A 12,018-nucleotide genomic window follows, 5' to 3' on the forward strand; every position below is an offset into this window, starting at 1 on the left:
ATCTAATTCAACACCTCCAAAATAAAAGCTGGGATGAAATATATAATGCCATAGATCCCAATTTTGCTTATAATTTCTTAATTGATGCAATAATTGTTGCTATCAAAGCGACTATTCCAGAAAGGATAATTAAACATAAAAAAGAAATTCATCCATGGATCACCAAATTAATCTTAAAGTCTATCCAGAAGAAGGATAAACTCTATAAACAATACAGGAAGAATCCAAATAGTAATAATAAAATCTTATATACACAGTATAAGAATAAATTAACAAGTTTAATACGAGACAGTAAAGCAAGTTATTTCACTGATCGTCTCAAAACTGCCTCAGGGGATCAGAAGAAATCTTGGAAGGTGTTGAATGAGATACTTGGCCGCAGTAATAAATCCTCAGTTAACCCTGACATCATTGTGCCAACCCAATCAAATAATGATACAATACAAGATTCATTACCAGACTTGTTTAATAGATATTTTACCTCTGTTGGAAAGAATCTGTCTCAACAATTTGGTCCACCAGGGGATGCCAACTACAAAACATTTTTGAGGAATAATTATCCCAGATCTTGCTACTTTAGACCTACCTGTAAAATGGAAGTTATTAACATTATTAATAAAATTAAAAGCTCTTATACAGCTGGTGCTGATGGAATCTGTAGTATGATCCTCAGAGCTATAGTGAATGAAATAGCTGAGCCACTTGCCTACATAATTAATTTATCATTACAGCATGGCATAGTTCCTAAACAAACTAAGGTGGCAAAGATAATACCAGTATACAAATCTGGGGACAAAAGTGATATTCAAAACTACAGACCCATATCAATCCTGCCAACGTTGTCTAAAGTGCTAGAAAGGGTGGTTTATTCACGACTTGTAGATTATTTAAATAAACATAACATACTAGAATCTTCACAATATGGCTTTAGGAAGACTAACAGCACAAGTATGGCCGTTTTAGATCTCGTAGAGAAAATAAATGATGCTTTTGAAAGAAAAGAAGCCGGTATTGGGGTCTTTCTTGACCTTTCAAAGGCATTCGACACAATAGACTTTCAAATTTTACTTGGAAAACTGTCGCACTACGGGGTCAGGGGTGTGGCTCTCCAGTGGTTCAGGGACTATGTTTATGGAAGACGGCAATATGTAAACTTAAATGGTATTGACTCTGGATTGGAAAATATAATACTTGGGGTTCCCCAGGGATCTATTCTGGGGTCTCTATTGTTTATTATTTACATTAATGATTTTGTACATTGTTCCTGTAATGTTCATAAAATACTCTTCGCTGATGATACAAATCTGTTTGTATCCCACAAACATTTGAATCATCTTGAAAAACTTTTAAATGACAGACTAGCAGAAATAGATACCTGGTTTAAATGTAACAAACTATCGCTAAACATTAGTAAAACCTTTTATATTTTTTTTCGATCTACTATTCATAAGTACAGTGATTGTGTTTAATTAATTTAAATATACTGTAGATGGTAGAGCTATTCAAAGAGTGGACGCAATAAAATTTCTTGGAATACATATAGATCAATTTATAAACTTTAAGGAACATATTAATGAGCTGGTTAAAAAATTATCTAAAATTGTGGGTCTGTTCTTTAAAGTGAGACATGTTCTCCCACTAGACGTACTCTTGTCCCTGTATAGGACTTTGTTTGAGCCTCATTTAATTTACTGTAATATTATTTGGAATAACACTTACCCTACTTATACTGAGAAACTTTTGATATTACAAAAGAAAGCCATAAGAGCTATTACATGGTCCACACGTAATTCTCATACAAATGCTCTCTTCCATAGATATAGCCTACTAAAGCTTCCTGAATGTAACTTTTATTACAATGCATGTACAATGTACAATGTTGTCAACAGGTTAAACATTAGATTGTGTGAGCTCATTCCATTATACACATCTTCTCACACACACTACACTAGACATAAGCTGCTCCTAAAAGGTAAATGTAGGAACCTAACAAGTGCTAGGTTTAGTGTATGTTACAGTGGTCCACAATTATGGAATGAGTTGGATATTATTCTAAAACAATCTGCCTCATTATCTATATTTAAAAAGAATTTAAAGCAACAACTACTGGAGAGATATAAACCCGAGGGATTTGCGGCTGAGGGTTAAACCCCTTTCTCTTGGTACAAGGATCAATTCAATTTGAGGTACAAAGGTATAATGATTGTCAATTTTGTGTCTGTTTAAGGTAACAGTATTCTAAATACCCACAATTTAAAGAATGGTTGTTGCTTCTGGGAGTCCATTTTTTTCACAATAGAATGCATTTGATGAAATGATGTAGCAACAAATGCAATGTGTGATATTGTGGAAAATAAATAAATAAAAAATAAAAATAACTATTGGCAGATTGTAGGAAAATATGATCTTTTGTTATCATTTTTTCTTACTTTGTGCTTTTCATTTAAATACAACGCAGATTGTTGTTGTATTGCTGTCATTGTCTGTTTTGGATTTTGTTAAAATCATAATAAAAATATTATTCTAAATAAACAAAATGTATTAATGTGAAAATGTTTTTTCCAGCATTTGTACATTGGCATAATTTACAAGATGACAACCACTAATAAGCATGATTATAATACATTATTATTCAATCAGATCACTCTGTGATAATGATCCTCCTGTTAATAAAATAAGCCATCTTTATCACTGCAACCTTTGTATCAACTTGGAAACTTAAGTGTTTGTGTTTACTCCTGCATGCAGTGAGATGGTATTTACTGAATGTGAATACACTGTTTTACAGCTGGTGAAGCTGTGTATAGGGATGATAGATGCTGGAAGAGTTTATAACCAGGCCAACAAGCAGTTTGTGAATGGAATCAGAGAACTGGCTTTGCAGTCCACCAGAGATGAGGTCATCGGGGTAAGAGACAGCCCGTACCAGCTGTCTTTTTTGCTTTTTGTTTATCTTTGTTCTTTTTGCTTGCTTATTTCTAATTTACACTCTTAAGTAATTCATCTCACAAACTGTGGCCCTGTCCTAAATTATACCTAAGCCCTAACAGTCTTCATTAAGTCCACAATTTGGTGATGTAATGCCACATACAGTAAACTGTCTGGTAGTCTGCTGAGGCCCGCATCAGTGCACATCAAGTGTACCATTTGGGACAGGGTCCTGGTTTTTTTTTTAAAGTCCAGGCTGCAAGTTGTCAGATATGATTTTCTGCTTCTTTGTTTGACTATTTTTGGAAGCACTGACATGTTGACGCAATGCAGTGTGTGCTGTGTTTTCTATTTCTCTCCTCAGTCCAGTTTAGCAGCATTTGCTGAGACTCTGCAGGAAATGAACAACTATCATACAGTAAGACATCTGAAAGTATTAGATATCTTTATGTATGTTTATGACAAAACCTCCCTTTGGGGAGACCTCAAAGGTATAATATATTCAAACTTCAAAACTACACTGTAAAAAAAGTATGTAGTTTCTGCGATACTAGTGGCACAAATCGGAATTACAGAAATAAAGCATATTTTCAAACAACTTTGCAATTGCCCCTTCTGCACGTCACGCCTCCCCTTACTCAAACATCACAAACAAGCTCTTAAGGCTGCTTGTGAAGGTATGTCTCAACAGGTAAAAATAGACTACTTTCAATAAAAGTTCCAACATATTAGGAATACTTTTAGCTCTGTTGCTATTAGTAAGAAATTGAGTAGGCTAACACTATGTCTAGAGTGCCCGCAAGCACCTTGCTTATAATGAACCCATTCAACGTATCTGAACCAAATGCAGTTTTTTTCACATGGTGAAAACTCTTTGAGGCTCATCAAAGTAAACATAAACTGATACATTTGTCTTTCGGAACTGGTTGCAGCACATAGCATCGCAATGACACGTTCGTTTTTGTGTAATCTTTGAAGGTCTAAACGCACCGAATTTTGGTTTGCGCATCTATAAAAGCAGCTGAATTTCTTTTTCCATGCAACACGTCAGCCATGTTCCCACACCAGCTAAACACCTCCTGGCTCAGCCTGCTACAGAAGCCACGCTCTCGAATCAAATTAAATCAATAACAACAAAATGCATCTTTGCACTGCAGAGGTGGCACAGAAGTTGCATTTGAATTGGTACAATTACACCTGCATAAATAATGTAATTAAAATAAAAAATATAAGTTTGAATATTTAAATAAGACTTTACACTTTGAGTACTTTACACTGAATTTTTCGAAGCAGCTGATTTTAACGAAACAGTAACGAAACACCGCTGGCCACCAAACACTGTTGTCGTGTAAATGAACGGCCATAACGCATTAAAAGTTTTAACGCATTAAAAGTTTATAACTAATGATTTTTACAACAGAAATTAATCAATCAAAAACTTACTTAAACTGGACAATGACTCTTTTAGAGCTGCTGTACAGCCAAAACAATATTTGTTCCATTCATTTCATATTATCACTGTAAAGCTGCCTCGAAACAATCTGTATTGTAAAAAGCGCTATATAAATGAAGGTGACCTGACTTGACTTGTTGCTCGGACAAACACAATTCTGTTATGTATATGTTTGGAACTATTTTCATTGCCAAAATGCAAACACTTAGCCTTCTGGCTCAGCCTTCTACAGTAGCCATGCCCCTCACTATAGTTTGAACTGGAAAGAAATTTATGGATCTGTGTGAACCACTCTCAATGTTTTGTTGATGCTTGGAATGCTCTACGTTTAGAGTTTTTAGGGAAATAAACCCAATACTTAACACAAATAAACACAAATTACTTCCTCTGAACACCATTCTGGTTTAAAAACACAATATAGAGGTTTAATAATAACCAGTTTAAAAGTTTTTGATACATATCCTAATGACAGAGATGAATTAATGATTTTAAGAAGAGGATCTATGACCTCTGGAAGCATCTCTTTAAAAAGCTTAGTCGGTATAGGGTCTAACATACATGTTGTTGATTTAGATGATTTAAAGAGTTAAGAAAATTCTTCCTCTCCTATAGCAATGAATGAATGGAATTTTTCCTCAGGGACACTACAATGCACATCAGTCTGATGTGATACTGTAGTAGACGATTGCATAGTTATAATTTTCTCCCTAATATTATCAATCTTGCAAGTAAAGAAGTTCATAAAGTCATTACTGCTATGCTGTTAAGAAACGTCAGAAGTTGAAGCTTTTCTTGTTAATTTAGCCACTGTGTCAAATATTTATACGGTATTATAAATACTATTATACTTGCTAGTTCACACACCTCGTTGATGTTAATTTTAGTGATCTCTGACTGGTGAAGTCGAACATCATTAGTGTCGACATGAATAATAATCTTAGAGAATTTACAATTAGCATTAGCCAGCACTTTTAAATTTACTTTGATGTCAAGTCTCTGGGTCCTGGCAAACATGTGACTATGGTGGCTGGTGTCTCTATTTTCTCGTTCCGTGTAATAAAATCACCAATAACTAGGGCACTTTCAACAGGATTCTCAGTGGGTAAACCTTTTTGATGTTTTAATCGGAACGGAACAGCTGTGTTTTGTCCCGCGACTATGCCGTTTCACAGTCACTCAGTTGCCCTGCTGCACAGGCTCTACAGCCGGAAACAAACAGAGTTCAGAATTTCAGAGTTGTACACAGTTCACTAAGCTAGTCGCATCCAAAGCAGTATCTAAAGCCCTTGCATTTTTACTATCCTCAATTAAAGATTGGATGCGTGTCTCTAGTTCGGAAATCTTTTATTTTATTTACATAAGTGTTCATGTTATCTCATCATTACATAAATAAGTACTCTATAAATCATACAAAACATAACATTGTTTAATTAACATAATTTTGGGGATTTCTTCTGGTTAAATTTTTTTTTTGTTATTGTAATTATAATAATGATCATCATATCTATTAATAAATTAAAATACAACAATGACATTAATATAAAATAATTAGGGTTGATTATCAAAAAAATCTTTAATTATGATTAATTTTATGTATATTTAAATAATCTCATTTAATGCATTTCGTTCTAATTATTAGGTTAAATTATTGGGTTCAACCATAAGAAACACAAAATACGTTCTGTATTTCTCAAATGGCATCAGTTAGTTTTCTAAAATAAAAACCCACCTTTAAAATTGATTGTATATTAGTGTTTTCTTTTTTATTACATTGATGTTGTATTAGTATTTTCTACTTTAATTTGTAAGCAAACTCACAAAGAATTAAATGCAGTACTTTCTATTTGCTACCTTTCCTTTTAGATATTATTTGATCAAGCCCAGAGATCCATCAAGTCTCAGCTTCAGGCTTTTGTGAAGGAGTAAGTGTTTAAGTTCCCTTTCGAGGGAACTCGCGATGCGTCATCGATGCTTTGGGAACGCCCCCAGCGTGAATGCGTCTGAGCATCAATGTCTACTAGTCCAATGGAAAGAATGAGCGTCACGGGTGGGTGACGTCATGACCAGGAAGGGATAAAAGCACATCCGGTGAAACGCGGCATTAGCTTCTGTGTCTCAGCAAGCGATCTGTGTCATTTTGTCTCTGTCTATTTATTGTTGTCTGTTGCATTATATCTCGGAAACGTTATGGCGAAACAAGTGTACAAACAGTGTGCTTCTCCCTGCCCGCGTTATTTAACGGGTGGGGACACACACGAGCTTTGTGTCATTTGTTTGGGAGTGGAGCATGCGGTCTCAGCCTTCAAGGGGGCTGAGTGCCAACACTGTGAAATGCTACCGCTTTGCATGCTCCGCTCTCGGCTGTCACTCTTTGACAAAGAGAGTGGGCAGGCTCGCGATCCGCAGGGATCAGGGATCAGGAGAATGCATTCCTGGGGATCGCAAAAGGATCTTTCGGAGGGGTTGGAGACGGGTCCGAGGGCTCTTTCTCCTTCCTTACCCGAAAGATCCAGCGCTCCCCCCCCCCCCCCCCCCCGGTGTCGGAAGCACGGTTTCTTCCGCCTGGGGAGAGAGCCCTCCATTACTTCATTGCTCTTCCTCCGAGGAGGTCGATGCTATGAGTTTGGAGAGTGAAAGCACACACTTGGGGGAAAGAGATTCACAATTTACTTCTCCAGCATATGATGAGCTGGTGGATGTCGCGGGCTGTAGAAAAATTAAATATTGAATGGCCATCTGAGAAGAGGGGTGCTCGTCCTAAAAGCAAATTAGATGAACGCTTTTTATCTTCCACAACATTATCTCCACCACGAGGGCTTCCATTTTTTCCCGATTTGCACAATGAAATTTCTAAATCGTGGAATAAACCATATTCGTCACGACTTTTCAGCCCTCAAGTTAACACTTATTCAAGAATAAGAGGGCTGAAAGAGTATGGTTATGAGTCGATGCCCCAGGCGGAACAGAATTTAGCCAGCTATCTTTCCCCTGGTCCCGCATCGTCTCTGAAAGCCTCGGCTTTGCCCACTAGACCGCTCAAAGCCACTTCGGTGTTAGTGGGCAAAGCTTATATGGCAGCAGGTCAAGCTGGAGCATGTCTGTATACTATGGCAGTGCTCCAGGCTTATCAGGCTGACCTGCTGGGGGATCTGGATAGTAGTGAGGGAGTCAGTCATGACGATATTCGAGAACTTCGTCGGGCTACCAATCTTTCTCTCAGGGCTACTAAGGAGACCGCCAGAGCAATTGGGCGGTCTATGGCAGCCTTGGTAGCTACTGAGAGACATTTATGGTTAAGTCTTTCTGAGATTAAGGAAAAAGATAGAGCTTTTTTGTTAGATGCTCCGCTTGAACCTTCTGGTCTCTTCGGCGACGCAGTCCACGCGGTCGTCGAGAGATTTCAGGAGTCAAAAAAGCAAGCTGACGCTTTCAAAAAGTTTATCCCTCGCCGTGTCCAGCCCCCTGGGGCTGCTGGGCGTGAGCAGCCCCAGCCATCTAGCTCATCATATCGTGTGCATCAGAAAGAGAGTATTGCGTCTCGTGCACCTCCACGTGGAAACTGGAGACAGACGCAACCCTCTCAACCAAAGTCTTCTAAGTCGAAGCCGGATCTGAGGACCGTTCTTCAGGCGAAGAAGACTTCGGCTCAAAAAAAAAAAAAGGTCCTGATGTTCATGCATCAGGCCTGTGAGGACAGCCCTGACCGAAATAGAGTGGTGTACACCTCATTATACGGTGCCCGTTCCATTTCGGGTTCCTCACGAGACCGTTCTGCCAACCCTGCCACCCTCGGTGCTTCAGGGCGCAGCGGTCTCCAGCGAGTCGCTGATGCTATGCTGCGGCACAGCATCGGTTTCGCGCCCTCTGAGGGGGGCTTTAGAGCGGCCAGTTCAGGTAGTTCCTGCCATTATGTTTCAGGCTCCGGAATTAGCTGTCTCGATAACACCAGAGACCAGCCTCGAGAAGCTGGTTCCCTTAGTAAATTTTCTGGCAGCGTGGAAGCTTCTGGCGAATATTTCTCGTTGGGTCCTGCAGATTGTAGAGAAAGGATACAGAATCCAGTTTGGTTCTCGTCCTCCTCGTTACAACGGGGTGCTGCCCACGGTGGTGCATCCCGAGCAGGCTCTGGTAATGGAGCAAGAGGTAAAGGCCCTGTTAGCAAAGGAAGCTATAGAACAGGTGTACTCACCCGACAGAGAGTCGGATTTTTACAGCCGTTATTTAATTGTTCCAAAAAAGGATGGGGGGTTGCGTCCCATTTTAGATCTTCGTCTGTTAAATCGTTCAGTACAGAAACTCAAGTTCAAGATGCTGACACTCAAACAGATCGTGACTCAAATCAGATCCGAGGACTGGTTTGTCACGATAGATCTGAAGGACGCTTACTTCCATATCTCCATCCTCCCTCAGCACAGGAAGTTCCTAAGGTTTTCTTTCGGGGGCAAAGAATACCAATATCGGGTTCTTCCTTTCGGTCTAGCTTTATCACCCCGCACGTTGACGTAATGCGTGGATGCAGCTCTAGCCCCTCTCAGGCTTCAGGGCATACGTATTCTGAACTACATCGACGACTGGCTGATTCTAGCGGAATCAGAGCAGTTGGCGGTTCGGCACCGAGGTGTCGTTCTCGCTCATATGCAGATGTTGGGGTTGAGGCTCAATGCCAAGAAGAGTGTGCTTTCTCCAGTACAGAGAACCACTTTCCTTGGTGTGGTATGGGATTCAGTGACGATGCGGGCCACTCTATCGCCCGTTCGTGTAGCTGCTATACTGACAGCCACCAAAGAGCTAAAGCTAGGCCAGTCACGCACTGTAAAACAGTTCGAGAGACTGTTGGGTCTTTTGGCGGCAGCGTCCAACGTGATACCTTTTGGCCTGCTGTACATGAGACCTTTACAGTGGTGGCTCAGGACCAGAGGGTTCTCCCCGAGGGGAAACCCACTTCGTATGATCAAGGTCACGCAGCGGTGCCTTCGTGCCTTAGTCATATGGAGGAAACATTGGTTCTTAACCCAGGGTCCGGTGTTGGGAGCTCTTTGCCATCGTGTTACTATTTCGACAGATGCTTCTCTCACCGGCTGGGGAGCGGTAATGGAAGGCCGCTCGGTTCAGGGTCTGTGGAAAAGTCATCATCTTTCGTGGCACATCAATTGCCTGGAGATGATGGCTGTCTTCAATGCGTTGAGGCAGTTCCTCCCAGACCTGAGGGGCCATCATGTGCTTGTACGAACAGACAACACATCAGTGGTCTCTTATCTGAACCGTCAGGGGGGTCTGCGGTCGCGTCCGCTTTGCAAGCTGGCGCACCAGATCCTCCTGTGGTCTCTGGGGAAGATACTCTCCCTGAGGGCAGTGTATATTCCTGGGGACCAGAATATTGGGGCAGACATCCTGTCGAGGCAGGAGCTGAGGCCAGGGGACTGGAGACTCCACCCCGAGGCGGTGGAGAAAATTTGGGAGTTCTACGGCCAAGCAGAGGTGGATCTGTTTGCGTCTCAGCATACGACGCACTATCCACTTTGGTTCTCCCTGACTCACCCAGCCCCCCTGGGGCTGAATGCTATGGTGCAGACGTGGCCGAGGCTACGTCTGTACGCATTTCCCCCTGTTGCTCTGCTCCCAGGAGTTCTGGAACGAGTCCGCCAGTACGGGATAAGCCTACTGCTAGTAGCACCACGCTGGCCGAGTCGGATCTGGTTTGCGGACCTGATCCGTCTCTTAGACGGTCCTCCCTTGGAGATCCCGATCAGGAGAGACCTTCTGTTATTTCACCCTCGACCAGAAATTTGAAACCTGTGGGTTTGGCCTCTGAGGGGGCCCAACTCATAGAGAGTGGTCTCTCAGCTGAGGCTGCTGAGACCATTCTAAGCTCCAGAGCTCCAGCTACTAGGAAACTATATGCGCTTAAATGGAGAGTTTTTTCTGTATGGTGTTATCGACATCAGTGGGATCCAGTTAACTGTTCTGTGAACACAGTACTCGAGTTCCTGCAGGAGCGCTTTACGTCAGGTCTATGTCCTTCCACGCTCAAGGTCTATGTGGCGGCCATTGCGGCTTACCACGCCCTGGTGGAGGGTATATCGTTGGGTCGAGACCCCCTGATTACACGTTTCCTTCGTGGCACATTGAGGCTGAGGCCTGCAACTCGCACTAGGGTGCCAGCTTGGGATCTTGCTTTAGTACTAGAAGGCCTGTCTAGGGCTCCATTCGAGCCCTTAGATTCGGTTTCAGAGAAGTTTCTTACTCTTAAGACTGTCTTTCTTCTAGCTATTGCGTCCCTTAAGAGAGTTGGAGACCTTCAGGCCCTTTCGGTTTCCCCCACTTGCCTTGAGTTTGCACTGGGGATGGTCAAGGCGTTCTTATATCCGAAACAGGGATACGTCCCTAAGGTGCCGACCTTGATTCCGAGGCCTATTGTGCTGCAGGCTTTCTGTCCTCCTCCTTTTACATCTGCGGACCAGGAAAGGTTGAACCTTTTGTGTCCAGTGCTGGATACTTATGTTCATCGGACATCTTCAATGAGGAAGTCCGACCAGTTATTTATTTGCTTTGGATCACCTAAGAAGGGTCTTCCTGCTTCTAAACAGACGGTTAGTAAGTGGATAGTTGAGGCTATTACACTTGCATATGAGCACTCTGACCAGCCTTGCCCTTTGGAGGTCAGAGCTCATTCTACGAGGAGTATGGCGGCCTCTAAAGCCTTGTTATTGGGGGTTTCTCTCCAAGACGTTTGTGATGCGGCAGGCTGGTCCTCACCGCTCACATTCGTCAGGTTTTACAGCTTGGACCTGGATGCTGCCCCAGGTTCTCAGGTGCTTAGTGCTTAGCTACGACAGTCTGACACTCAGGTACTTGGAATTCTGGCGTTTTGGGTATTCTCGTTCCCAAAGCGTCGATGACGCATCGCAAGTTCCCTCGAAAGGGAACATCTCAGGTTACTACTGTAACCATAGTTCCCTGAGATAGGGAACGAGACGATGCGTCACCCTGCCATACTTCCTGCATCCCTGTGATCGGCTTGCTTCGACTTTTTGAAGCTAATGCCGCGTTTCACCGGATGTGCTTTTATCCCTTCCTGGTCATGACGTCACCCGCCCGTGATGCTCATTCTTTCCATTGGACTAGTTGACATTGATGCTCAGACGCATTCACGCTGGGGGCGTTCCCAAAGCGTCGATGACGCATCGTCTCGTTCCCTATCTCAGGGAACTATGGTTACAGTAGTAACCTGAGACGTTTTAAATGCTTTATACATTTTTTCAACACTGCTGAGTGGGTTGTTTTTAGGACCATTTCTCCTCTTAAAACTTTTATTTGCAGAGACTTGAAGAAGTTTAAAGATGCTAAGAAGCAGTTTGATAAGGTGAGTGAAGAGAAGGAGGTGGCACTGGTGAAAAATGCCCAGGTGCCTCGAAACAAACAGCACGAGGTAGAAGAGGCCACCAACATCCTGACCACAACACGCAAGTGCTTCCGTCACATCGCCCTTGACTATGTGCTACAGGTTTGTTAAGCCCTTTATTTTATTATAAAACATTTCAGAGTCAGTCCGTTTAGGTTGTAGTATCTATAGTATCTATCGTTCTGTCTGCCTGACTGTCTATCTATCCATCTATCATTTTATGCTGTATATTATA

The 12,018-nt window shown here is 41.9% G+C and overlaps 1 protein-coding gene across 1 annotated transcript in view; it reads left to right on the forward strand.

Moving 5' to 3' along the window:
- acap2a (ArfGAP with coiled-coil, ankyrin repeat and PH domains 2a) overlaps positions 1-12,018 on the forward strand; it is a 92,317-nt gene that overhangs the window by 35,564 nt on the left and 44,735 nt on the right. Inside the window, exons 3-6 of the mRNA XM_056264789.1 lie at positions 2,789-2,908; positions 3,293-3,346; positions 6,245-6,303; positions 11,702-11,885. Of these exons, the coding sequence (XP_056120764.1) occupies positions 2,789-2,908; positions 3,293-3,346; positions 6,245-6,303; positions 11,702-11,885 (417 nt within the window). The remainder of the gene's footprint in view (positions 1-2,788; positions 2,909-3,292; positions 3,347-6,244; positions 6,304-11,701; positions 11,886-12,018) is intronic.

Source organism: Rhinichthys klamathensis, unplaced genomic scaffold, assembly GCF_029890125.1.
Source record: "Rhinichthys klamathensis goyatoka isolate OS25496 unplaced genomic scaffold, OSU_Roscu_1.1 h1tg000011l_1, whole genome shotgun sequence".
Lineage (NCBI taxonomy): Eukaryota > Metazoa > Chordata > Actinopteri > Cypriniformes > Leuciscidae > Rhinichthys > Rhinichthys klamathensis.